The sequence below is a fragment of the Fusarium sambucinum genome, chromosome I, assembly GCF_050947815.1.
Source record: "Fusarium sambucinum isolate potato_lamoka chromosome I, whole genome shotgun sequence".
In the NCBI taxonomy this organism is placed as follows: domain Eukaryota; kingdom Fungi; phylum Ascomycota; class Sordariomycetes; order Hypocreales; family Nectriaceae; genus Fusarium; species Fusarium sambucinum.
Window position 1 is genome coordinate 868,425 of NC_139294.1, and position 26,613 is coordinate 895,037.

At 46.2% G+C, this 26,613-nt stretch overlaps 11 protein-coding genes across 11 annotated transcripts; 3 read left to right on the forward strand and 8 right to left on the reverse strand.

Annotated features, from left to right (window-relative positions):
* Positions 1 to 200: 200 nt before the first annotated feature.
* FSST1_003021 (T6SS phospholipase effector Tle1-like catalytic domain-containing protein) lies at positions 201 to 2,255 on the reverse strand (the record flags this gene model as incomplete). Its single annotated transcript, XM_083229064.1, has 3 exons — positions 201 to 556; positions 610 to 2,019; positions 2,075 to 2,255. The coding sequence occupies 3 exons, from the start codon at positions 2,253 to 2,255 to the stop codon at positions 201 to 203; spliced, it is 1,947 nt and encodes a 648-aa protein (XP_083086451.1).
* A 724-nt stretch (positions 2,256 to 2,979) lies between these two features.
* FSST1_003022 (pyrimidine 5'-nucleotidase) lies at positions 2,980 to 3,820 on the reverse strand (the record flags this gene model as incomplete). The annotated part of the gene is made up of 4 exons (XM_083229065.1): positions 2,980 to 3,146; positions 3,196 to 3,657; positions 3,709 to 3,737; positions 3,786 to 3,820. The coding sequence occupies 4 exons, from the start codon at positions 3,818 to 3,820 to the stop codon at positions 2,980 to 2,982; spliced, it is 693 nt and encodes a 230-aa protein (XP_083086452.1).
* Positions 3,821 to 4,344: 524 nt separating this feature from the next.
* Positions 4,345 to 5,995, forward strand: FSST1_003023 (major facilitator superfamily domain-containing protein; the record flags this gene model as incomplete). The annotated part of the gene is made up of 4 exons (XM_083229066.1): positions 4,345 to 4,538; positions 4,590 to 5,618; positions 5,672 to 5,778; positions 5,832 to 5,995. 4 exons carry the CDS (start codon positions 4,345 to 4,347, stop codon positions 5,993 to 5,995), a joined length of 1,494 nt encoding a protein of 497 aa, XP_083086453.1.
* Positions 5,996 to 6,131: 136 nt separating this feature from the next.
* On the reverse strand, positions 6,132 to 8,586 carry FSST1_003024 (transcription factor domain-containing protein; the record flags this gene model as incomplete). The annotated part of the gene is made up of 7 exons (XM_083229067.1): positions 6,132 to 6,690; positions 6,738 to 6,896; positions 6,943 to 7,126; positions 7,179 to 7,365; positions 7,411 to 7,477; positions 7,526 to 8,341; positions 8,396 to 8,586. 7 exons carry the CDS (start codon positions 8,584 to 8,586, stop codon positions 6,132 to 6,134), a joined length of 2,163 nt encoding a protein of 720 aa, XP_083086454.1.
* A 583-nt stretch (positions 8,587 to 9,169) lies between these two features.
* Positions 9,170 to 10,196, reverse strand: FSST1_003025 (uncharacterized protein; the record flags this gene model as incomplete). Its single annotated transcript, XM_083229068.1, has 2 exons — positions 9,170 to 10,050; positions 10,103 to 10,196. 2 exons carry the CDS (start codon positions 10,194 to 10,196, stop codon positions 9,170 to 9,172), a joined length of 975 nt encoding a protein of 324 aa, XP_083086455.1.
* A 406-nt stretch (positions 10,197 to 10,602) lies between these two features.
* Positions 10,603 to 14,001, reverse strand: FSST1_003026 (ATP-binding protein; the record flags this gene model as incomplete). Its single annotated transcript, XM_083229069.1, has 4 exons — positions 10,603 to 11,498; positions 11,560 to 11,770; positions 11,817 to 13,711; positions 13,983 to 14,001. The coding sequence occupies 4 exons, from the start codon at positions 13,999 to 14,001 to the stop codon at positions 10,603 to 10,605; spliced, it is 3,021 nt and encodes a 1,006-aa protein (XP_083086456.1).
* A 125-nt stretch (positions 14,002 to 14,126) lies between these two features.
* FSST1_003027 (uncharacterized protein) lies at positions 14,127 to 15,883 on the forward strand (the record flags this gene model as incomplete). The annotated part of the gene is made up of 3 exons (XM_083223799.1): positions 14,127 to 14,200; positions 14,251 to 14,557; positions 14,612 to 15,883. The coding sequence occupies 3 exons, from the start codon at positions 14,127 to 14,129 to the stop codon at positions 15,881 to 15,883; spliced, it is 1,653 nt and encodes a 550-aa protein (XP_083086457.1).
* A 450-nt stretch (positions 15,884 to 16,333) lies between these two features.
* On the reverse strand, positions 16,334 to 16,720 carry FSST1_003028 (uncharacterized protein; the record flags this gene model as incomplete). The annotated part of the gene is made up of 1 exon (XM_083229070.1): positions 16,334 to 16,720. The coding sequence occupies one exon, from the start codon at positions 16,718 to 16,720 to the stop codon at positions 16,334 to 16,336; it is 387 nt and encodes a 128-aa protein (XP_083086458.1).
* Positions 16,721 to 18,678: 1,958 nt separating this feature from the next.
* FSST1_003029 (S-adenosyl-L-methionine-dependent methyltransferase) lies at positions 18,679 to 19,536 on the forward strand (the record flags this gene model as incomplete). Its single annotated transcript, XM_083229072.1, has 1 exon — positions 18,679 to 19,536. The coding sequence occupies one exon, from the start codon at positions 18,679 to 18,681 to the stop codon at positions 19,534 to 19,536; it is 858 nt and encodes a 285-aa protein (XP_083086459.1).
* A 392-nt stretch (positions 19,537 to 19,928) lies between these two features.
* On the reverse strand, positions 19,929 to 22,046 carry FSST1_003030 (uncharacterized protein; the record flags this gene model as incomplete). The annotated part of the gene is made up of 3 exons (XM_083229073.1): positions 19,929 to 20,454; positions 20,508 to 20,862; positions 20,909 to 22,046. 3 exons carry the CDS (start codon positions 22,044 to 22,046, stop codon positions 19,929 to 19,931), a joined length of 2,019 nt encoding a protein of 672 aa, XP_083086460.1.
* A 2,681-nt stretch (positions 22,047 to 24,727) lies between these two features.
* On the reverse strand, positions 24,728 to 26,170 carry FSST1_003031 (epoxide hydrolase family protein; the record flags this gene model as incomplete). Its single annotated transcript, XM_083229074.1, has 6 exons — positions 24,728 to 24,886; positions 24,939 to 25,229; positions 25,283 to 25,486; positions 25,539 to 25,746; positions 25,796 to 26,094; positions 26,147 to 26,170. 6 exons carry the CDS (start codon positions 26,168 to 26,170, stop codon positions 24,728 to 24,730), a joined length of 1,185 nt encoding a protein of 394 aa, XP_083086461.1.
* Between the last annotated feature and the right edge of the window lie 443 nt (positions 26,171 to 26,613).

Here is a 26,613-nt window from a genome sequence, read left to right on the forward strand (position 1 = left end):
AATCCTTCTGGACATCCCACTGCCGCTATTGGTCATTTTACGAACTCAGTCGGACATCGGATATTAGCAAATAATGGATTGGCTGAAAAGTAAGCTACCCTGATAACCCGAAATGGACCATGTTTTCTGAACCAAACTAATGTGATTACCCTTCCAAACGCCTAAACCATCTAATTACATATTCCAAAAACAGTGATATCCTAAGCCTTGGGCTCAAGTTGCCAAAGCTGATGTCTCGCAGCCCATGTCTTCTCCCTCTCGTCAGTGTAAGCGCTGAGCTCCTTCTGGTTCTGCAACTCAGCCTTCTTCATCTTGGCAACTTCCTTCTTACCAGCACCCAACAAACAAGGCGTGCCACGACCATGATTGTTTCCAGGGCGGTAGTTGATGTCCTGAGCTTTCAGTCTCTCAATAAGAGAGTTGTGAAGGACAGCTCTACGTGGAATATCACGGAAGCTGCCAAAGTTGGGAGTCCAGCGTCGGGATTCCCAGCCCTTGTCCTCTTCCTTCGCGGACTTATCGTTGAGTTCCCATCGGGGAATTCCAGGGAGACATTCTAGGTCGAGTTAGCTATACTAGTGAATAAAGTTGTGATATGAAGAGACTCACCCATAAACTTCCACAAAATCACCTTGAAGACAGAAGATCCGTAACCAAAGGAAAGAGTGTCGTGCTTGAAGCCCTCAATGACATATCTCTGCAACTTTGTCTTTCCTTCAACGAGTGTCTTTGTGTCGTCCATGTTGTTTCTAAACTTGTCAAGAGTGTGGCACCAGTGAACAGCAGACTTGGGTTCTTGATCGCCAACGAGAGTGACCTCCCGAATCATCCAATCGAGAGCCATGTCGCTCATCTGAAGATCATTGTTCCTGAGAAGAGGCTCATCCTCGTTCTTCTTAGGCTTCATACTTGTGAGGACGTTGCCGAGACGCGTATACCATGGTAGCTTATCGGGTGAGACGAGTTCAGGCATAGCAGGCCAACCTCCTCCAATGTCGCCATGGTTTCCAGGGAACCAGACTTCTCTGATATCCTCCTTGTTCTCTTCTTCTTCCTTCTTCCGCTGCTCCACGGACTTCTTGCTTTTCTTTGGGTTCTTCCCCTTTTTGCGTCTCGCTTCCGCTTTGTCCTGGGCCTCCTTGACGACTGTTCGAATGTCCTGTGCTAGAAGAGCAGGCTTGAACTTGACGCGACGCTCATCGACAGCAACAGCGTGGCGAACATGCTTCGCAGTTCCGGTGATCTCAACAGGTGCCGGAGCATTCTTCTCGACGACTGCAACAGAGTTGACACAATCCCACATACCGAGGAAGAACACCTTGATGTTTTTGTGATCCTTGGGATCTGAGCCCTCGTTTCGGCAGAAGGTTTGACTGAAGGCCTTTACTTCCCTTCTGGCCTTCTTGGTATCATTCCCTCTCTTGATGTTGACATTGCCAGCCATGAAAGTTGTCTTGTCTTCCTCGTCGTCAGTCTCGGTAGGCTCTTCCGCACCAGCAGGGGCATGTTCGTCGTCAGATGAATCAGACGAAGAAGAAGAAGAATCATTGACGCCGTTAGATGCGCCGTTGCTAAAACCATTGGGTGCATCGTTTGGCTGATTGTTACCATTGAGCGATGTCTCAGAGTTTGTTTTGGGTGGTAGTTCCTCAGGACCGCCCATGCCCCAGACACTACCCTTTTGCGTAGCGAGACGATCCGCGCTTTCGCATTCTAGAGCGCGGGCATAAAGGCGATAGGCAAAAGGTACCATCTCCTCGTTACCCTTGCAAAGAAGACCGACCTTGTTGACCATGCGTGATAGATACTTGGCAGTGTAAGCACCACGACTGAAGCCAAAGATGTAGATCTTGGCCTGGGGCTCATAGTATCGCATGAGGAAACGGTAGCCAGCCATGATGTGGGCATCAAATGTTGTGCCGAAACCTTGGTCAATTACCTTGGAGACCTTGCTCTTGACCTCTCCAAGAGTTGACTTGTGGATGGAACTCTCATTCACATCGTAAGTACCAATACCGGCTGCAATGGATGTTAGTCCCGCGGTAAAAGAGATACAGGTGGAAAGACTACATACTCTGGTAGTAATGGTACTGCTTGTTGTTGTTGCGATCAAGCTTGCGAAGAATCTTGACAACGTTGGTGTCGGCATTGGTACCACTGAAGGTATTGCCAGTACCATCGAAGCAAAGAATGAGTTTGACGTGTTCATCTGGAACAATCGCCTGCTCGATATGAGCGCTCATAGCTGATGGCATTTTGAGTAGTGACGAGTAATAAGTCAATAATTGAAGATGCAGGTGGACAATGAAGTGAGGATTGAAAGCATTGTCAGCCTGGGGAATTATAAGCATTTATCTTCGTCACATACCCTCAGCTGAACAAAAAGACAAAAGTCAAAGTTGCAACACCAAATCGAATCTCACGTAAAGGCGTCCAATAACTTCAAGTCGAGAACTCTATGTCTCAGCTCCGCAAAGCCACAAAAGTCATAGCTTCACCCGTTTAGTTCGTGCCGTGCCGCGTAAGGCTTCCCCAAGCAAATAGTTCAGTGGGCTAGTGAGTGGACTAGGGAATTTCAGCAAGCCACTTTAGTGAGATTGCCATGCAGCTGCTGGGAGCTGAAATACCGGAGTTCTCCAGACCCTGGTCCGTTGGCGGGGTCTAGACTTGGGACATGCCACCGGTGAATATGCAGGGGCGTTGAGGCAGAGTCACATTCCTGATAACAGTCTCTATTATCGCTGACTGGTGAGACAGAAACTTTCAGCTTTGCCAAAATGATTGCGGCTGACTGAAAGGTTTCAATTGAGAACGTGTAGTTATCTCAAAGCAGACATGGTTTGACTATTCCCAGACATGCTCCGAAGTAGCGGAGATGAACCCTTGTACCTTTGTCTCTTCTCACGGGGGCCTTGGGAAATATAGGGTACTTTGGTTTCGTGTTTCTTCGCGTCAAACACATGTATACCATAATGTGGCCTATTCCCCAGTCTTAAAAAACTCAGGATAAAGCGATCGCAGCTCTTCAAGGCTACGGATCTGATGTTGCGATGCAGGTGTATCTGGTAAAGGAAATCCCTCTTCGACATAATGAACAGCTGTCCAGCCAGCTTTTTGTGCTCCAACACAATTCTTGTGCGAATCATCTACCAAAGTCAACATAATTCAAGGTCTCAATTACAAACTTCAACTCACCAATGAAATAACACTTGGCAGTTTCAGAAACTCCTGCTTCTCTCATAGCTTTCATGAACATTTCCTTCTGCGGTTTACAAACAAAGGGGATCTGGGTATAATCGCAATACGTCAAACCCTCAAACAAATCATCCACGCCCAACAACCCAACCACTCTTTTTCCGTGATTGACATACGCATTGGTCAAAAGCCAGAGTCTGACTTTTGATGTATCAATGTCTTGAAGGAATTTTCGTAGTTGAGGGTTGGGTTTGATGAGATCGTCGAGTGGAAGCGCGTCATCGACTTTGGCGTTGTAGTCAAGAGCGTCAATCTGATAATCGCGCACAAGACCTTCAATTGCTTGACCGTATTGTTGATAGTAGTCTTTGTGAAGACGTTCGGCTTCTTCTGGGGAGAGGCCTAGATGCGTTTTGAAGTAAGAGTCGATGAGATTTGACATGAGCTCAAGGACTTTGTAATCTGATGATGGTGAGTGAATGAGAGTGGGGATGAGTCGATGAGTTGACTCACTGCGTGAATACAGGCAATTGTCAATGTCACTAGACAAGAGCATTAGTAGTGAAATATGAGTAATTGCGCGTTCTCACAAAAATAAAACTGGTTTCTCCGAATCGGCGTTCATTTTGGTGAGGGTGATCTCATTAAGTGATAGTGAAAGGTGAGTAAATATTAGGACCAACGACGATGACTAGCCAATTGGCCAAAGCGGCAAGAAATCCACACTACAGAGCCTCAGTCTTGGCAACATAACTGCTACTACACCAGCAAGCATATCATACCACTCTAATTAGAGGTATAGCGTATACTTCAAGACAATACATCGATTCCATTTCTAATCTGTCCGTCATGATATATCATGAACAGAATGTGATCAATCCGTGACGAGTTGCCCCCTGCTGTAAACAATGGATACGTCACAACTCCAAGTCACCTCGGCATCTTGACCTCGACTCTTATTCCCCACACCTCCTTATCTCCGCCTAAAAACGATATCGTCATTACAAATCCTCTTTTTTTTTCAATGCCGTGGAGCCGGTTAAATTTGTTTTCTTCCTAGTCCCTTTTCTTCTTACTCTCATATATAATTATCTACGTCAGTCCTGTCATGTTCAATCAACATCATCACCATCATCAACAATAGCAGTCATGGCAGAGAGTGAGACTCGTCGCTCTTCTCAAGAGCTAAGCGATCAACCTACAGAAATTGTTAATCAGCATGTGTCGTCCAAATCAATGCAGGTCGGTTGGGATGGCGACAAGGATCCCATGTGTCCGAGAAGTATGTCGAGAATGCGAAAATGGCTTATTGTTTCCATTGCCTGTGTCGGTAGTCTTTGCGTGTAGGTCAAACTCGCAAACAAACAATGGCTTTACTAATAAAGTAACTACAGAACTTGTGCCAGTTCCATTTACACAGCTACATATGCCCAAATGAACAAAGAGTTCAACTGCTCTCAAATTGTTGCCACTCTCGGCCTCTCAACATTTGTCCTGGGCATTGCCCTTGGTCCCGTTCTGACTAGTCCTCTGAGCGAGTACTACGGCCGACGACCCATCTACTTGGTATCATGGACCATGTTTATCATCTGGACGATTCCATCAGCTGTCGCTCAAAACATTCAGACCATGATCATCGCGCGTTTCTTTACTGGTTTCGCGGGCAGTAGTTTCCTCAGTGTTGCGGGAGGTACAGCAGGAGATGTCTTTGAGAGGCATGAGATTCAGAAGCCTATGAGTTTGGTATCTCTCGCGCCATTCATTGGACCAGCTCTTGGACCATTGGTTGGAGGCTTCATTAACTACAATGTCAACTGGCGCTGGACATACTACGTCATGCTTATCTGGGCTGCCTTTCTTATGGTTGCCATTGTTTTCTTTGCGCCAGAGACATTTCATCCTATCCTACTACGCGAAAAGGCGAGGAAGCTTCGAAAAGAAACTGGCAACGACGAATACCGAGCCCCAATGGAAGAAGATCAGAAGCCCATCCTCGAAACGCTCAAGCTCTCCATCCTTCGACCATTCCAGCTCCTCTTTCTGGAACCCATGTGTCTCTGCCTAGATCTTTACTCAGCCATTCTCCTCGGAATTCTCTACCTATTCTTCGGTGCTTTCCCTCTCGTCTTCCGTACAAACCACGGCATGAACCTCTGGCAGGTCGGTATGACGTTTTTGGGTATCTTTGTTGGACTACTGGTTGCAACAGCCTCCACGCCAATTTGGGCTAGACTTCGATTGAAATGGTTGGAAGAGCAGGAGAAGGCGACAGGCAAGGCTATCAGTGAGCCTGAGTATAGATTGCCCCCGACTATTCTTGGTGCCGTGCTTATTCCCATCGGTCTGTTCTGGTTTGCTTGGACAACATATGCCAGCGTGCATTGGATTGTGCCCATTATTGGTTCTGGCGTGTTTGGGTGCGGGTACGTTAATTTTTCTCTCCCTCATCTGATCCATCAACTAACATTTCATCTAGCATGCTCCTTGTTTTCACAGGCATCTTCACCTTCTTGGTAGACGCCTACCCTCAATACGCCGCCTCGGCAATGGCAGCTAACAGTTTCGCCCGTTGCTCATTTGCTGGTAAGTCCTCCCTCACTTTCATCTATCACCACTGCTTCTAACATGTTATTCAGCGGCATTCCCTCTTTTCGGTATCCAGATGTATGAAAAGCTTGGTTACCAGTGGGCATCTAGTCTGCTTGCATTTTTGACGGTGGCTATGGCGCCGTTCCCTTGGCTGTTCTTCAAATATGGAAAGCAGTTGAGAGCTAAGAGCAGATTCGCTTCTTACACATAGACGTCATGTGTTGGTGGTCATGAGAGGTGAAGGAAAAAGTATTTTGCGACGTAACAAAGTTGCATAATTTCTTTATAGAATTATACCATAGAGAATAGACATAGACTCAAATTCTTAGAGCAAGTCCAACTCAGTCTCATAGGCCAAATGTCCCCGGAGGCATAAGGCCAAAGTCAGCTGGAAGTAGTGGACACAATCCATGCTGAAGAAGTAAATCAACATCAATGGTATCCTCCGCCCAGAAGGCATCAAGTCCAAATTGATCAACAGGCTGTTGAAACATGTCACTGCCTTGCTGCTCTGCCATAGCAACACCGTTAGTACCGTCAAGGAACCCACTTGCCGGGTTCCCCTGTTGATTCAACACGTTCATGGCTTCATCAGGGTTATGTGTTCCATTCCCTCCTCTTAAAGGAGGTTGAGTAGAGCCCTCGCTGACGCCACTGTCATTGGCAATGCGAGACCTCACATCGACTATTGATCCCGCTGACAACGCTGACCCTTGACCTGTAAGCCGTCTCAAGAGATTCACAAACAACTTGGTAATCCATAGACCAATAGGCCAAGATTTTGCAAGTTCACTGAGTGCGAGAATGCACTGTCGGGATTTGTTGCCAGCTAGTTGTCGACGGATTGGGTCTTTCCGACAGATGACGAGCGTGTGGATTGAGAGGGCTCCGAAAACAGCTGGGATCCTGCAGGCTGTCAGAAATTGGGAACAAAAGGTAGGATCTTTACTTACATGTGCATTTGGGTGTATCGTAATGTTCCGACAGCAATGAGGTCTTCAGTCATCCGGGTGATGTAGTCAGCAGCCGCTCGCGCTGTCTTATCTCTTTCAGCTTCCGCTGATGACATGTCGTCGATTGCTTTCGGTCGGAATAGAAGGATGAAGTAATTCCTATCTCTGGTCAGTGATATTCGATAAGTTGCTCGTATAATCCTACTGGTACGCCATATGCAACTGTGTAGCCCAGAATGCTTCTCCCAAAGTCTCATCAAGCGGTGCCTTTTTCATGCACTCTGGTAACTTTGACTCCCATTGCTCGAGTCTTGCTTTCAGATTAGGCACTTCGTAGCGTTCCAGTGCAAGACGACGAGGACTAAACTCTCCAATAACGATATCCCCAACTATTCATGAGTTGTTAGCCAATATCAAGAATTGGGTCAATGGTTAGCCTACGGATCTCAGCAGCTTTGCTCATCTCGATGAAGAAGGCTGTATGGTATTCTTTCTGCGGCGGTATGAGAGGGTCGTCCATGACATCGTCAAAGTATAAGTCAGCTTCCGTGACAGGTTCAATATCACAATCCTCGTCACGGACTCTACATGGCTTGCCCAAACATGCAGCAGTATGTCGATCACGAGTCTACTACTATTAGATTCCTCAGCAGAAAGTTAAGACTGAACTTACATATATAGACCACCAGATACGTTTTCGCAGTGCTTTTTTCTCAGGACTGAGCCTAGAAGCAACTGTCCTATGGGAAGGTCAGCAAGAGCTACGAGCGAAAGATGAAATGACATACGAGCGGTGAAGACCTAGTGACTGGGCATATGATGTTGCACAGCCTGACCAGAACCATGCGTCTTTCTGATCATCCGGTCCATTCCACCAGAATCCCAACAGGTGAAGTGAAGCAGCGAGGATATCACGATCAGTCTCGTGGTCAACATCGTACAGCGTCTTAGCCCGGAGATAGTGATATTTGCGTGCCGCAACACGGTCGCTGAATCCCGCATCTCGAATAAGGTCCTCATCGCAAAATATGAAAGTTACGAGAAACATGGCATGTAAGAGCAGCGGCGATGCTTTCCTATCTCGGTAGAGCTGTAAGAATGACTTTCTATCCACAACTGGCCATGGAGGGTGCACGATATCGAAGAAAACATAGACCAGACGATCGGATATTTCCCTCGATGGAAGTGTCAATGCGTCTTGTAAACGTAGCGGTTCGATTTGAGGTCGACTTGGAGCAACTGCCCTTTCCACTATTGATGCTGGGATGGGATAATGGACCTTCACTGGTTCACTGACACCGCTTCTCGGAGTACATATCAATTCGATGATGTATGATAGACTACTTGAGTCGCCGAGAAAGAACGATCTATCTTTGGCTTGAGTTAAATTTGATTGAGGTTGTTGCTGAGCGTTGGGTGTGACGCTCGGCTCTGTCACTTGGTGATTTTGAGTCAATCTTCCAGTTGCGTAATTCTCAGGTGTGGCGACAGCAATACTCTCAAAGCTCGTAGTCTCGTCTCCATCAGGGGCTGGACTTTGCGTTTGTTGTAAGCGCCTGGAAGAGCGTCTCTGTTGCGACTGGACATTACTCCGTCTTACATATCTACAACACTGTAAGTCTTTGAACTTGCTCCATCGTGATATATCTACTACATACTTTCCACGCTTTGACTCTATCAATTCACATTGTGACCCGCGCGTGCGACAATGCCAACAAGGTTGGCTATCCGCAGCGTCACATTTTACTCGCCGGGCGTGGCATGCTTTACACGCGACACGCGCTACATGTGTACGACCTGGCGTAATGCTTGACGGTCTGGAGTCGTTAGTGTTCGCTGTTTCGGTCATGGGCGTCGTGATGTGTTGCTGTATTTCTCAGCAAGTGTTAGTGTAAGGTTCAAGTCGGCGACTTCGGTATCTTGACAGTGGATCCGGATTGAGTAAGCGAGCCGTTGTACTATTTCCGGTCTGGCGTGAACAAGGAACCACTTATCTTATCTTATCACATCACCTCTTATCTCCATTCATCCATCTTATCAGTCTCGGGTAAGTTGAACAATAACCTCGAACATTAAGACAGACACTGGTGGTTCCAAAAGTAAATTATGATGCTGTCTGTGAAATATCGATCCAATTTTTGTCCATTCTATAGTTCAGGTGCAATAACTTCGTTATATCCCGAGGCTAGCGTGATCGTGGAGTTCTTTTATAATATTTGCGAGTGTATTCCTCTAATCATTGAAGTTGTAAGCGAAACTGGAGTAAACTTTTTATGATCTTACAACGGGAGCTGTTATGTTCACATCTCAGTTATTGTAAAAGCCTTGTTAAATAGTGCGAGATACCAAGTGAAATCCTCCACGTCAGTAGGTCAGAAAGAAAACATGGTTTGTGCAATGTCTGTATCGTTCTACGATATCCCGGTCCGTCTTTACAATCGACCACTGGTGAAAATGCCCTGCCCACTGCTCGTATCAATCTCAACATAGAAATTATCAGGGATAGAATCAACACCATTGAAAGAGTACTGTGCTTTGAGCATGCCATTCTGAGCACCAACAGTAGCACTACTTCCATGCCTAGATGTCTTGTAGTACGCGTATCTGACAATTCCAGGATAATCCTCAAACATGCTGACAGTGAAGTGGTCACCGACCGGATTGCCGTTACCACCAACATAGTATTCGACAGTGAAAGCTCGACCGCGGGGAGTATCGATGACTTCATAGCTGATACCGATTCCACAGTAGCCCCCAGCGACATACAAATCATCCCAGTAGGGGAGGATAGCAACCTCCGGAATATTCTGGGCAGGTAGTGCTGCGTTGAGATGGGCATCATTGGGGCCTCGTCCCAGTGTTATTAATCCATTCACACTGACATATACAGTGGATGAAGAAGCACCAAAGACTCCGACGTCAAAAGGTACCACGACGATTCTATACTGGTCGTCAAGATCGATTCCTTCCGAGGAAGTGAAGATGGGAGTAGGATTGGCGAGAAGAGTAACTTGGGGGCAGCCAGCCTCCGCGGTGGTTGTGGTCTCTGCTGCAGTTGTGGTAACCTCAGCAGCTGTAGTAGTGATGGCTTCAGTGGTGACCGTGGTGTCGAGCACGAGAGTTGATGTTTCGCCGTCAACAGTGGTAATGTCGACAGAAGTAGCGCTGGTTACAAGTGTAGTGGCAGTCTCAGTGTCGCTAGTTTCGACCGCCTGAGTAGTCAGGGTAGTATCGAAGAAGGAGGTCTCGGTAGAAGAAGGCACAGGAAGAATCGTAGTCGTTGATTCAGAAAGCGTAGTCACAGCGACAGAACCTAATCAATTAGTAAACGTCGAATATTCTGCTTTAGATGTGGCAAGATATACTGACAGCAAAGGAAGAAGGCCTGCATGGACTCGCGACTACTGAGTCCACTACAAAGAGGCTCAAGGCCAAAGACAAAAGCTTATGGGAATACATGGTTGTCAAATGAGTGAAAGGGTCTAACGAGAGACAATTGGTTAAATGAGTGTTAGTGTCATAGGAGAGACAAGAGAAATACTGGCAGCTGTAGCAGAACCTGGCAAGTAAAAAAGAACGAAGCATGGCGGACGAGGCTTTTTGAATCAAACCACCTTTTCAGCTGATCCGTCTAGTTCTTGATAATTTTACAAAAGTCGATAGTTTTAGAAACCACCAAAAGTTTGTTGCTACTGTAGCTACATGGCCTAGACGTCTAAATGAATAGGTAGGCAGGAAGATATGCTTGTAACTAGGACCATTGCACTAACACAGCCACCAAATTACGTTATAAAAGCCGCACAGTGGCCCCTTCTTGGGAATGAAAACAATTAAGATGTGATGTTAAATCGCTCTATCATTAAACCTATCGAATGCCCTCTTCTCTAGCAACCTGATCATCCGAATAACTATCCCTAACCTTCTCAATATACTTGTCAAACTTCCTGGAAATCTTGATAACATGCTCCAAGTGCTTGTATGTCATACTCTCATCCTTGAACTTCGCCAGCTGTCTCGCCGTAGTAATGGCATTGCGAATCTGTCGTCCGTTCATCTGCTCCTCTGCTAAATCCGCCAAGTGTCGTTCAATTTCGTCAAAGTTAATACCTCGCTCAGCCTCATATTTTCTCTTGCGGTCTGTGATTGGCTGAACAACGGCAGTCTTTTCGAGCGCGCTCAATCGTTGGAGGAAATTGGACCAAATGGTGCGACGTTGAGATTTGGTCAAGGTTTCGTAGTGGAGAGAAAGTTGAATACGAGATTTGAAAGCTTCGTCGAAAGTGCCGACGCGATTAGAAGTTAGAATCAGGATGCCTTCGTAGTACTCGAGAACTCGAAGGAACACCGAAACAAGAGCATTGCGCTCAAGGTCTGTCAGAGTGCGCTGCTCAAGGAATACGTCGGCTTCGTCGAGTAAGACCACACAACCCCAGATCTTACCCAGGTGTAGGACTGACTCGAGATACTTCTCGACTTCCTCCGGCTTCGTTCCGATATCACCACAAGTCACTCGGAAGAGAGGCTTCTCAGCTAACTCGGCGACACTTTCGGCTGTAAAGGTTTTGCCTGTACCTGGTCCTCCATGCAATAAGATGATGAGTCCGTTGCCTTTGCCCTGGATCAGATCTGTCGTCTGATCCGTTTCCAGCTTGCTTGTGACGAGAGCCTGTATGATATCCTTGGTTTCTTCGTCTATCACCAGGTGTCTGAAGGCTTGTTTGTTCCATTGCAATTCCTGAATCGAATCGACCTGGAGGTCCTCTGGCATCAGTTAGTATTGAACATCGATTTTGCATACATACGAATAAATAGCATCACTTACGCCACTTCTTGTGCCGAAGATTATATCCAACAACAGTGCTGGGAAAGACAAACAACTCAGGTGCCTCAGGTGGCTCATCGCACTCCATAAGAGCTGAGCCCATTTCTTTGCGGCTAGGGTTTGACAGTGATACATAAGCCATCTTGAACTTGTATGAATCCGAATGAAGTTGCTTATACGTGTTGAAATCGATCATGTATCGCTCTCCTTCCTGATAACTATTAGCAGGGTCCACATCATGAATCTTGAGAACTTACACTAGACAAGTTATTGTCGTTGGCATCATGGTAGGCGATGAGGTTTCTGCCCCTGCAAGCCCACATAGTTCGCCCTCTACGTTCGAGCTTTGTTTGGAAGTCTCGATTGCCGAACCGTATGGGTAAGACATTTAGCTTCGCAATGCTAACATCCGGTTTATCCTCGTCAAACTCAAGGTTTAGCGAGAGAACCGTGGAATCCTTGTAGAAGCTTCCGTCGTATCCATAAGACCAGGCATCAACTGCCCAGCGTTGTGTCATTTTTCGTGGTCCATTGGGCCGAGAAGGCGCTGTATAATTGGCTACAACTTTAGAAGGCCACGACTCGGCGATATAACCACTGATGCCCTTTTCAGTCATTGATACCAAGACCTCACCCGGCTGTATGAAAAACGGCATAGTTGACTCAGACACGTATCCTTGGGAGAATTTATCCTCGACATCAGCGTGTATTTTGCTGTAGTTGTTATCAATCCATTCCGTGAGCAATATCATCTGTGTCCTGTGCGGTTCGTCCATGGCTTGGAGATCGGTCGCAGTTCGATAGCAGTACCAGAACAGAAATGGGGAGTCGATAGGATCACTGGACACCCAATCAGGAAACCTATCCCTGAAGGTCGGATGTAAGTCAACGAATACGTCCAATGCAGCAACCATTTGCTCTGATAGTGGCTGGATGACCTCTCGGACAGGCTTAGGATACGGCATCGTGAGACCCTCTTCCCTTGCCTTGCGAACATCCTTTGCTTGGAAGGTGGGGTCATAGTGTCTGTACACGACAAAGGCAGCATCTGGTCTATGCTTGAGGTATTCGCTTTCGTTACCCAGAGGTGAGTTACCTCTAAAGTACGGGGCTTGTCCTTGCTTTGGGGCCCATGAGGGGTCCGCCAGATATGTGGTCTCGTCGCCTTGTATCTTGTGAAGCACAAGCCAGGTGGTCGATTTCAAGGTGTTTTGTATTCTGCGGAGCTTCTCAATCTCTTGTTGTATCTTGATTATTTGAACAAGATTCGCGGGGACGGCTTCTTTGCCATTGTCGTCGACCTGTTCCACGTCGGTGGTAGGTAAAGATAACATTGTGTTATCTTTGGCGGAACTTTCGCCACCCGAAATTACGTCTTGTTCCATTCTGGCCATCATGAGCCGTTTCTTGTTTTGCTGTTCAAGCAGCATAAGTTGCATCTGATAATCTTGAAGAGCGTGAGTTGAAGGGGAACCAGAGAATTCAATCGACGGTAATATTGGGCCCTGTTGCTGATTTTGGTCGTTGGACTGATCTATGTCTCTACAACTTTGCTCAAGAAGTGCCGCGAGTTGTTCCTTATCGTAACCACTCGCGTGTGTCTGATCTCGCGAGATGGTAATATGACGGACAAAATTCCAAGTGGTCTCGGTATCGAGGGTGTCTTTCTGTTCAGCACTACCCGAGTCTGATGAGCCGCTCTGAATATTTGCAGCTTCTGCAAGGACTCTGCCAAAGTTCGCAGCATTAATTATAGGGTCTTCACTCTCGTCGTCAGCGTCCGAGTCGTTGTTCTCGTTATCAGAATCGTCGTTGTCGTCGCTGTTATCTATACCATCGCCATCTATGTCGCTATCATTCGCAAGAGTATGTTCACTTTCTTCTTTTTCAGAGCCTTGTTCCGACCTTGATTGCTGTTCGGTACCTTCTGCTTCCCTGAGGACATTCGTCCAGGTCTTGGGTGGCTGAGCTTGAAATTTGTCGCTTGGTGAGATCTGTGAACTAATCCAATGAAATTGGGCCGATTCTTCGAAGTCGTCCTTTTCCTCGATGGGGATGTTTGGGGTCCATGAACCCAGCTCAATCAATCGCTGGGGGGACTTATCTTTCGCTTGCTGCGGAATCTTGACAGAAGGTGATGCTTCCGCCGAAGCTACTCAGCGGTAAGCAAAAGATTGCTGAGGCAAGATTGGGAGGCGAGAGGAGAAGAGCACTGAAAGAGAAGATGTTGTTGTTTACTCGTGATTTGTTTAAGATTGATTGATGAACGAACAGAAAAGGCTGGGAGGCAACCGGTGAAAGCGTGAGATTGTCCTCCCTGAAGGGAAGGAGGGGCTTCGGCCGTCCAGACAAAAACAGAAGCCCTGTGGCTAATAATCCTAGGAGTATCATAATCCTTGTCGCACACACGAATGAGCCAATACCCTTGAAGAGAGATACCATGATCCTTGTCCTTGATAGCTCAGCCGCACTCCACTCCAGCGCGTTGATGCAACCGATAACTCAAGGGCTGATGGATCACTCTCGACGTGAACATCCTTCGAGTTCTGCTCATCAATCTACTCAAAATGGATCATCCTATGGCAGACTATCTGAGTACCTGGTATTCTCCAAATACTCATGCGAAACAGGGTACATACTCGTAAGTCAACCTGACAATAACCCCGCAATCACTTCACTCACGATTGACAGCAACTTTGCATTTCCAGCTGCTCAATATGCATTCCAGGAGGGACTGAGCCGATTTGGGTCGGTTCTCACCAAAGACTCTGAGAAAGTCGGTTTCTCGCAAGGCTTCTCCAGTATACAAGACATACAATTGTTGGCACAGGACTCATTCGCTAAATATTCGGATGAGAAGCGCTTCCCGAAAGCCAAGAAATGGCTTCAAAGGGTCACTTCCAAGATTCATCACTACGGAAACATTATGGATGTTTTGGTCCAACATCATCCTGAGTATGTGTCTCTTGCCTGGGGAGCTATGAAAATAATACTGGTGGTAAGTCGCAGCTCCCATTAACACGCTCTTCTACAAGTCGCTGACGATTTCAAGTCTGCTCAAAATCACGAGGCGACAATATGTTTAATCTCAAAAGCCCTGTCGCAAATTGCAGACTCACTACCTCGCGTCGAACTTGTCACAGTTCTCTATCCAACAGACCGTATACGACAAGCAGTCAGCAATCTTTACGCCAATCTCGTGAGATTCTTCATCCGAGCTCATGAATGGTGCCAGGAGGGCACATTTCGCCATCTTCTCCATAGTATTACTCGACCTCCTGAACTCAGGTATCAAGACCTTCTTGAAGATATCACAGCCAACTCGAGAGAAATCGACCAGCTAGCAGCTGCTAGTGCACGTGTTGAGATCAGGGATATTAGTCTCAAACTAAGCTCAATTGTCGCGAAACTGGACAATTTCCAATCATCCTCGTCAAGAGCCGTTGTTCAGACGAATGAGAGTATAATCGCCAGGCTGGACTCATTCCACGCTCTACATTCGAGTGCACTTCTGGACACAAACCAACGCCTGTCAGACCTTCAGTTCTCTCAGATCATGTCACATATACAAGACGGAAAGCTGGGGGATCCGTTGGAAGCATTCCGATATAACGTGTCGGTGCAAATACGACATGACCGTGTCAGGGTGTATGACACTACGAATGAGTTCTGGCAATCGCCTAAGTTACATGCGTGGTCTACCGCACCAGAGTCAAGAGTGGCTATCGTTAAAGGCGGTCTTCGAGCGCGCCATGCCTCTAGGAAGTTCTGTGTCAATATCATCCAGCAACTACAGTCCAAGAATATTCCTGTTGTATGGGCTTTGCGTGGTCCCCAAAACGACTCTCAAGATGGACGAGCCTCAAGCACAGATGTATTTAAACATCTTATCCTACAAGCATTCAAGTTATCCCAGGACTGCACAACTGAGAGCTCAATGTCTCTTCAATGTGCGCAATTCCACAGAGCCAATGTCGAACAAGACTGGCTTCAACTCCTTGGCTCGGCACTACTTCGGGCACGAACCCAAATCTACGTGGTCATCGATCTGGCGGTCATAGACCATAACCTTCTACCAGCAGAAGGCTTCTCATGGTTCACGGCATTTCAAAGCTTGTTCGCAGAGATGGTCAAACGAGCACCCAGACTACAGGTAAAAGTGCTACTAATTGGAAATAGTATGAGTTTCGGGGCGTCGGATGATAGCAGTGTACCATCCGACGTTGTGATACCGGTCAAGGTGACACAGACACCTGTCCGTCGACGGAGAAAGATGGAGCCGCGCGCGGACGCCTACCAGCGGAAAGGGTACCCGAAGTTTTAAAAACACTTGCTGAAGTCTACTAGTGGAAGGCAGTGTGAATCCAGAGTATCATCGCTGTCGCGGCTCGGCTCCCCACATCCCGCCCCTCCATGCTGTCATCCGATGATGCGTCCTTAGATTAAGGCAAATACGTCACCAGTCATGAGTGTCTTGATGGATCAGTTACTTGAGACAAATCCAAAGTAATCAGAAAGTTGAATTCAACGTCTATACTAGTAACGACTGGAAGAAAAGATGAAAAAGTCCTGCATGGAAGATTGGAAGCAGTAGAATGAGTGAATGGAGAAGTGAAGAAGATAATAAAAAAGAGGTATAAGCATAACAAAGTCGAAGTCAAATGACCGTTTCCCAATCGAAGTCGCCGTGGAAAGACCTTTCTTAAAGGAGTGAGGTGTGACTGTCAAGCGCATTTTCCACATGTCTACCAGTTGCTCCCCCTCCTACACTCATCTACCACTCCTCCTTACAATTGCACTCCCAGCTCTTGTACTGTGGTTTCTTTCCCCCCTTAGCCAAGAATGCCTTCTCCTGACCTCCAAGAGTAACATAGCTACCCTTACAGTTGGATCCAGTGTAAACTCTGCAGTCGAAGCAGCTAATGACGGATTTGGTTTTGTCGGAGTAAACATCAAAGTACTTGATGTTCCAGGGAAGGTTGTAGCATTTTCCAGGGCTTCCGACACCAGTGTAGTATTTGCCCTTGCCGAGATCGAGCTCGATCAAGGCGATGCCGCCTTCACTGCGGGTCTCAAGGACAGGTTCATCATCTGGGGTGGGGTTGGCATTGGTGAGGCCGACGATGACAGCGAAGATGGGGAGGATAGAAGAGAAGTGCATCTTGAACAAAACGAAGAGGGTTTGGATAGGTATCTTTGAACTATTGGGATTGATGTGTCCAAGTGACTTTGATCTGATGTCTGTGATGAGGATTTCCGTTCTATCTCCCAGAGTCTCCTCTAGTATTTATACTGATTTCTTGCACTTATTTTCGAGATGGAGGCATTATTCACAATTCGTATAACCGAAGCTAACTTTCAGCTCGGAGGGCTAGGTATTACCAACAACCCATCCAAGTTATCACACTCCGTCCTGAATCGCCCTTCCTATTCCCGAAGGAGTGAGGAAACGTCCTCACAGTAACGGAGATCTTTTATTGGAATTGTTAAGATTTCTAATGTTGGAAGCATTCAGGGGCTGTGCAAAAGCAGAGTTCTGCGTTCATTCAAAGAAGAGGCATTGATAGTCCCCACAGTCCGTATCACGACGCAAAGGAAGAGTCGGCATGGAGTAAATGGTGTTGACATGAGATGGAGTAGCCGCTTTTAGAACGCTGCCCCTCATTATCTATGATGTCCTGATAAAAGAGGAGACCTTCATGTGAATCTCACTCAGCCTAGTCGTCTCACTCACTGTGTGAGTTTGTAGCCCATAAGATAGCTCCAGCGACAATATCCCCGCTATAAGACGTGGGGCTCGTATTTCGTTGCTCTTGAGAGTTTTGCTAATTCAGAATGGTTCTAGACCTGAAAGATTTGATGCAGCATGAGTTGTTTCATACGTAGTAGTTTACATACCACTTCTCGAGAGGCATAAAAATAGACATCTCTCCGATGAGTTGAGTGATGAGAAATCTGGCCAATGCTGCGACAATCCAATTATATCTAGGTGTAACTATACAAAGAATAATTAATTGGAATAAGGGTATTGATATCTGAGATAGATCAATATTCGTCGTCGTAAAGACCAAGACTGATGCGTTGTAATTGGAAAAGGCTGTCTGTGGCTCGGGTTTTGTATGTATATTTTAGTGACAGCAACCCATCACTGGAAGATAAAGCCACCATGGAATCGCCATGACAGAGAAAACCGCTTCTGTGTGAAGTGCTATTAGTAACTGGAGTGAGCGAAGCCAGGTCTAGCTTCCACGACATCTGACGCCATGAAAAGCCTGCCTTAGGGATAACCTGTTGTCAGCTGCTTGCTTCCGAGCTGAAAAAGCTAAGCGAGTCGGCAAGTTGGTATTCCGGACTCAACAAGCTCGCCTGATCGTTGTGTCTTGTTGCTGTAAGTGTGATTGACAGATGGTTCGAGTGTTCGACAACGCCAGCGATTTTGTCCATCGTATTGCCTCATTTGCTAAATTGTTATACTGCTCCCAATGTGTTTGTCAATCACAACTCGCTTATTATGGTGGTCGACCTTTTTCCAGTATCCAATACTGTTTTCAATCGTCATGAGAAAGCATCGCGCGGATCGAGAGCCGGTTGGTCGCATTCGTTGGTATTTTGCTTTGGCTTTCCGGCAAGCTTCGTAGAAGACAAGCCGTGATGAATCATGAATGGCCGCGCCCACGTTGCTTCATTAAAAGTAAGGAACAATTGAAGAAGAACAAAGTAAAGAAAATATCCTCGAGCACGAAAAGAAGTTGATCCACTCGGGGGAGCTTTCATAAACGTCCGCGGAGGGTTTCAGAATCGGACGGAGGAACTCAGCAGAGACTAAACCTATTTTGGCCAAATGCTCAAGAGCACCGAAGCCTTGTAAACTAACACTTAACCTTCTCTGGTTAGGCGCAGCCGCAAGCGCCGGGATGATGCCGACTGTAGGAGTGCTACCTCTTCCTATCGGACCAACAAGCATTCCTCTGACATCTAAACATCTTTATACTGTTACCGTGACACCCGTAACCCCGAGGCGTTCATAATAGCTCGATATGATATATAAGTCTACCAACCCGTCACAATTTGCCGAAAGTGCTATCTTCAGATCCAGCTTTACCCATTTACCTTTTCACCATGTCGTCCACAACCGAGTTGTCAGCTACTAAGCACTTCAACAAAACTGCAGACAAATATGAGGCCAACACTGGTGGAGCTACTCGTGAGCTTGCCCAGTATGCCATCAACTTCATCTCAGACGTAAAGCCTCTAACGTCTGAGTCCAAGATCCTCGACAATGCATGCGGTACTGGCATCGTCACTGATATCATTGTTCAGTCCGGTGTCCAGCCTGAGATCCACGCCGTAGACGTTGCAGAGAACATGGTCAGCATTGCTAGAGACCGGTTCTCTTCTCAAACCAACGTCTACCCGGCCGTCATGGGCGGAGAGGAACTCTCCTTTCCTGACGACACCTTCACACACTCCATTACGAGCCTGGGAATCATGTACTTCAACAACCCCGAAAAGGGTGCTCGAGAGATAGCGCGAACACTTCATCCAGATGGAGTGGCTGTCGTCACCGGCTGGACAGTGATGGGGCATATCAAGATCATTCAAGAGGTCCAGGCCCAGATACGCCCCGACGATTCGCCGTTCAGGCCGCCTCTGCCCGAAATTTGGCTTGATCCTGAGCACACCAAGGCCGTGTTGTCAGGTGCTGGGCTCGGCGTATGTACTAGTACTACAGTTGATGTGCATCTAGGCGATGAGACAGCCGATGAAGTCGCTGATCTTTTAACCCATGGGTTCGGTGCGAGGGTTTTTGGGTCTTGGAGCAAGGAGGAACAGGAGAAGGGCGCTGAGTTAATGAAGAAGATTGTACGGGAGCGGGCGGTGCCATTCACGAGACCCTCAGGCTCTGGTGTTGGTATCAAGGTCACAGGATCTATTTTTGTTGCACGGAAGGGGTCTGGCCACGGATCAGATTTATGAGTTTATTCGCTGTTATAATATTCCTATACACATATCCCTTTAGCCTCAGCACGACCGAAGAAAGCTCGAAAAATAAACTATCAACGAATCCTCGCTCACCGATAAATGTGCTCTTAGTCTGACATCATTTTGATCAAATTCGAACATATTTGACAGTCACTCTCGAATGATTTGGATAGGTGTATGAAGCACATGGTCATCATGTTCGACAATAGGCTTTTGTCTTTGTTCACTATTCCATGTGCACTGTAATGAGAACCCCCTTAGGCGCTTCATTAAACAAGAATAATAAGTCGTTGTTCAATCTGATATCGTCTTCCACCACCGATTTGTTCTTCTTCCAAGTCCTCTACAGGTCTTCTCCGCAACATGGCCGTTATATAAGTAGTTGACTACGAATTACTTAGAGAGCCCGCCAAGTCTTGAATACTCTTCTCAAATGCCTTCAACTTCTCTTCAGCAAGCAGATACGCATCCTTCTTCTGCTTGACCTCTTCTTTCATGTTTTTGTACTTCTTCCAAATCCCTGCCAGGGGCAATTCGTCCGACCCTTCATCGTCTTCAGGCCTCAGCCTCTTGTTCAATTCATTAACCCTGGCAACTTGCTCTGTCTCGACTTCTTGGAGTTGTGTTGCCGGGGTGGACGCTGATGTTGACGAGTATGTTTGACCATCCTGTCTGGCAAGACATTCCTGATTACATTTGGATTCTTTGAGATGGCGCTTCAGGGCGGAATCACGCTTGAAAGGCCACTTTCCATTAGACCTATCACAGCCAGAGTTGGGACAATGGAATAACGTTTCCGATCCTAATGAGTTCTGTTGGTGTGCCTCTACCTGATGTCTCGTCAAGGAAGAGGGCCTCGAAAACGTCTTTCGACAATTAGGACGTACAGAACGAGGTTTTGGTTTTGCAACCCTGCTGCATTTGTTTAGCATACGTTTTGATGATAAGTCGACGCTGTTACTTACTCATCGGAGTTAGTCTTTCGATTATCAGACCCACTGACATCGTTATTAATTGTAGTATCCCTGGTGGATGTGTCACCGATACTAATCGACGATCCCAGAAGTGAGCTCTGGATAGCCGCAGCCGGCAGTGTCTCTGCGGAATGTCGCTTTAGTAGACCCAAGCTTTCTGCATCATTTCGAGACATCAAGTCGTGAGCTAAAAAGTCGGGATCTTGAGGGGTGGCTTCGACAACGGCCAAAGCGTTAATCGGATCATTCATCATCCCAATGCTTTCCAACAGAAGGTTTTCCAGTGTATTCTGGCCATGATATCCTTCGTCATCGGCATCATCGATAATCGAATGTGAGAGTGTATCTGTTGTACATAAGATAAGCTTTCAAGCCATCATTGAGAAACTTACCTTCAATGTCGAAATCTGGGAAATTGTCATAGAACCCATAAAAGAATGACACAGGTGAAACCAGTGGATTAACCGCTTCGAGTTCCTCATGCCCAGGTTGACCAGCACCGATGATGAACATCCAACAGACACCCCAGAGTACCAACAGTGCTGGGCGTATAGTCCACGGCATCGTTGTGCAAGTATGCCTGATATTATTGGGAAATTCGAATATGATCTCAACCAAGTTTTGTTCTTCAGTTACATCTTTCTTGCAGTTTAGGCTCTTGTACTTGCGCTTGAACCATAATTTCAATTCCATCAATATATCGTCAATTTGGTTGATCGCGTCCAAGAGTTCTTCTTCCTCATCACGGTAGAGCAATTCGTTTTTTCCAAGTATGTCTATAAGAGAAGAGGACAACTTCATCATTGCCATCCATTGCTGTGCAGATTCCAGGTCCTGCTCGCGCCTTAGAAGAGGAAGTAAAGAGTCGTTAAACCGACGCAAGTTTCGAGATTGTAGAGAATGATCAGACGCAATCTTTCTAAAGTGCTGTAGTTGCGGGCTGAGCGACGATGCGGCGATAGAAAGGTCGTAATCTTTGTCTAAGAGCGTGCGATTTATGGCCTCGAGTGTTTCCCACTCCTCAGAACTGATATCCGAGTTCTTCTCTTTGTTTCTGTAGTGACCCTGTTCAATTTCTGTGCATTTGGCCCGTACCTTTACTAGGCGCGAAAGGACATTCTTTACTTCGACAGCGAGAGAAGGCCGATTATCAATCGTGGGTGAAACCAGCTTCTCATCCCGCCGTGAGTGAAACTGGGAGCTGTCTGAGTGCTCAAATTTCGAAAACGATCGCGGAGGCTCTTGGAGGGGACGGCCCGCGAAAGCTTCCTCAAACTCGACTATACTGGTCGCAATTTCCTCACCAAATCTAAGTCGGTTCATTCGGTATACTCGATTCCCGTTTTCGATTCTATCAGGACTACCCAACTTATGAAAGGCGGCAAGACTTTTGGTGGTGATCATTATATCAAGTTGGTTAAGCGTAAAGACGAAGGGATTGGCTTCAACCTCAAATTCAATCTCAGATGGCTCTATAACCAGCTCATCATGAGGCATGATCCTTTGACCATGATCCAAAGACAAAGCCATGTCTCATCAGTGCCTGCTATCGAGGTTGAATTTAACGGGAAAGAAAGAGTTGGCCATGGAGATGAAGAAATTGCAATTTGCAAATTGACCGGATATGATTCAGGTAATTTAAAGTCAAAGTGAATTCGGAGTCAGCCTGAGGTGAGATTGACGATGGGCAGCTTTGGGGTGCAGCGGGGTGAGATTTGGGGTGCGAGGTGACATAATGTGCAAACCAGTTGCCTTGTGTGCGTATGAGCCAATCAAGAGTGTATATCCAAGACAGCCTAATTTTACTCTGTGGCTTAAAACACGAAGACGGAATTGGACAGAATAGTTGTTGGCTTTTCGTGTTTCAGAGATTTATTTAAAGAGTACTTGGGGTGACCAAGGGGGTGGTTAAATGGGGTGAAATGTTGATGGGCCGTAGAACACCACATCGAAATTGACCACTGGAAACAAATAGCATATAAGAAGTCTTTCTAATAGCTTCAAGATGAAATGCTTCCTCAAGGCACACTGGCACCACGGCAATATTCTTTCTCTCAGCCGATATTATCATGGACAAATCAGAGAACAACACATCTGCTCCAAGCAAAGAGTAAGTTAGAAATCACAGTTCACTTAATACAACGCATCTGATAAATGTCAAAGAATATCTCTTGTAGAGCTCGCACAACGAACAAGCAACGCTCCGATGCTTGCACCTTTCCTATACGACTGCAACAACTGGTCTGATCGTCTTATTCAACTTCAAAATGGTGTATCAGAGGTTCAGCCAAGTACGAAAGAACAGACAGTAAAAGATTCGAAGCTGTAGCCATGAGTCTCTCACCACAGCTAGCCAGTACTATCAAGAAATGACGGCTTTTAGTGCGAACTCCGAACAGCTTTATGGATCTAAGTTGAAATCTTACGGGGACCTTATCTACTTTAGGGTTAACAGTGGTTCTCATTAGGTCTAATAGAACTATGACATAGCAATATCAGTACGCGTTAGAGACAGGACCAAACATGCGCCAACAGATGAATGAGGGGGCGTCTTATATGCTATCTAGGCTTGGGGGATACATGGGTTATGTATGAAATAAGATTGTGCTTTTAAGAAGTGGGAGAATGACGGCGTTGTGTCACCGGAATAAACTTCACACTGATTGTAGGCTGGGCCCAGCATCGGCAGTTGAGATTGATTAATAGCTGTAGGTGAATACACACAATATGTGCGCGCGGTGATAAGCTTCTTTGCAAACACTTGTTCAGATAAACATTGTATTTTGGCTGTCACTGTTACCAGTATCACATTCAATAGTGGTTAACATAGCAAGCCAGAGGTAGCTGTGACACGCTGAGAGTAGGATAGAGTGGTGAATAGTAATGAAACAATTATTCAAGTTATATATACAATACACAGTCAACCTAGACCCATACAGAATCAAACGCAGAACAATAACGCAATAGACCAAGCAGGGACAAATTCATACTAACACCTGAATACATCATTCCAATTACCCCGAAGATGAATATTAACGACCTGTTGAATCCCATCGAGGATCCTGACCAACCGGATCAACCAGCCGAGCCAAACCAGTCGGATGAGCCAGGGCCGTCAAATCAGCAAGATCAGGCAAAGAAGTGTTTAGATTGCAAGCTTCAAGCGGCCCCAGGTAAAACAAGATGCAGAACATGCTTAGACAAAGCAAAACTTGACACTGCAGAAAGGAATCAAAACAAAAAAGATCAAGAGAAGTGCCGGGATTGTTCGAATCCATTGGACAGGCCAGGAGTTTATTGCAAATTATGCAATGACAAACGAAATGCAAATGATAGGCGGAAGTATAAGGAGCGAAGGGATAGGGATAAGGGGAAGGGGAAGGGGAGGGAGAAGACCTAGTTGGTCCGTAGATAGGTGCGGCGGTTAGGTTTCGCAACGCAGTACGTAAATCACTTATTTGTTCTCTACGTTCAACAAGACAATGCGCATGACATTGATTACTATCAAGTCACGATGTGAATGTGTATTTCATGGCGTATCGACGTGAACAATGATAGATCAATATAAACTATATAAAGAATAGTCAATCCGCCTAAACCAAAACCATGTTCAAACAAGCCAATCCAAAACACCAATAACTAAAATAAACTAACATCGAGATCTAACCGCACACGATATTACCCACCATGCTGAGCCTCAAAGACCTTTTGAACCCTGTAAGGGAGCCAGAGGAGCCAAAGCAACCAGAGCCACTGGAACAGCCTGGACCTTCAGACCTACAAGAGCAGCCTCGTAGATGTGCCAGTTGTAGTCGTCCAGCAGCTGAGAACAAATTAAAATGCAAGCCCTGCTCTTCATCCAGCGTTCGCAGCTCACGGGAAATTATTGCCACTCGCAAGCAGCAAGGGAAGTGTATAGACTGTGGGGAGAAGTTGGATAGGGTCGGAGTCCTGTGTAGAAGATGTAGAGACAGGAAGAATGAACGTCAGCGAGAATACAATAAAAAGAAAAGGGAGCAGAAGAAGAAATAGGTAGTTTATCTATAACTGTAGGCCATAGATATTTTTAGCAATTTGATACGCTTTACCTACCTGCATTTCCTAGTAGAGAACCGCTGATTTTAGAACCCTAGTAAGCTTCCAACCTGTACTAAAGGACATAATGGAACATACATCTACCTCATACTACATCAAGTACCTTAAGTCGTATCTCAGCCGAACACGGGCCCTGACCTACAATAGAACTCCGCTATATCCCCAGCCAACACCTCTGGTCGTTCCCAAGCAATAAAATGACCACCCTTCTCATGTTGTCTCCAAAACTGAACATTACAAGTTTCCTCCATCCATTCACGAGGACTGATCCAAAGCTTGAATGTATGTCAGGTAAGCTCTTGTCAAACTCGGATATGATAGACTGACCTCTTTTGGAAACACAGATCCTCCCACTGGCTGTGATATATACTTGCCCAACATGCTATCCGGATTACTATTCAGAACAGCTTCGGCTTCTTTGTAAATCTGCATAGCGGCACTTGGACTGCCTTGATAGTGGATGAATGCCCAATGGATAAGCTCGTCTTTTGTCCAGGGATAGTCATCTGTCCAGGCTTTGAGTTTGCCGACGAACCATGCTAGCATTCCAACGGGAGAATCGTGCAAAGCATAGCCCAAAGTCACTGGCTTCGTTTCTTGGATGCGTTGATAGCCACGCTTTCCAGTGTCAGACACCCATTTCAGGTGGAAGGGAACAGGTTTAGACTCACCTCATTGTTCGCGAACCAATTAGTCCTCTCAAGGTTCTTCAACTCTTGCTCACTATAATCATTCTTCTGGTACCGAGTAAACTTCTCAGGAGACGTCTTCCCATTAGGAGGTAAAGCCAGGAACATGTTGATATGAATGGCTTGCACTGTATCGGTGTGGTTCAGTGCCATGTATCTCACAATGGTTGAACCCCAATCGCCTCCCTTGCTCTTGTCAGCCTTATTTCAGCCAAATTTGTGAAGCACATAGTTTTACCTGGCAAACATATTTCTCGTACCCGAGTTTCTTCATCAGCTGCGCAAAACAAGCGGCATGCTGTTCCAACCCAAAACCAGACTTTTTGGAGTACTGACTGAAGCCATATCCTGGAAGCGAGGGTGCAACCACATGAAAGGCTTGCTTGTCTTTGGCTGGTTCGGTCAACAACGGGAGAATCTTTGTAACTTCTAGAAAGGAACCAGGCCTAGTATTTGTGAGTCGGATTTGAAAAGATGTCGTATCAGGTAACGAACCAGCCATGGAGAAATAGCAGTGGGATTGCATCCTCCCTTGAAGAGCGATGATGGATAAAATGGATATCTAATGACTCGAAACCATCAACCTGAATGGGTGTCTGGAAGTGATTGAAAGTATTCAGGAACTTTTCGTACTTTCTCCAGTCGTACTCGTCGCGCCAATACTCTACCAGCTCTTTGAAAGACGAATGTCCGATCTCTAGGTCGTTCCATTCTACATCGGCCATTCCATCATCCAGTCGGGCGTATTTGAGCTTGATTTTGACCTCTTCCAATAAACTATCCGGAACATGAACCTGTTATTGTTTAGCTTAACCAGCTGTGTATGTCTTGAGGCTAGGTAATGACCTTGAATGGGGCAATGTCGGCCATTATATTTGGCAAGTTGATCGGATATGCGGAATTGAGGCGGATGATATCAGACAAGGAAACAATTATTTTACTGAGAAGCGAATCCTGCTAACGCTATTTTTATTGCAATGTTTCATTTCTATGACGCAAGGTAGTCAATTGACCGCGTTTGACCCCTCATCCGCCATGTCTAATGACCCTAACATTGAACTCACGTAGTCACGCAACACATTTTGGCTTTATTACCGGTACCGTTTACCTACTATCTCCGCCAGATTCCATGGATCTTTCCGCCTACACACACTACCGTATATTTTTGCGAAATTCGGTAGCGGGCGCCACGAAATTTATTACTTATCCAAGGGAAAGCTAATCTGTCAGAGGTCAGATCTGACTGACTCAGCTCTATAGCCGAGTTATATCCAAGAAAGCAAATCACAGATAGGTATTTTCGTGGCGCACGC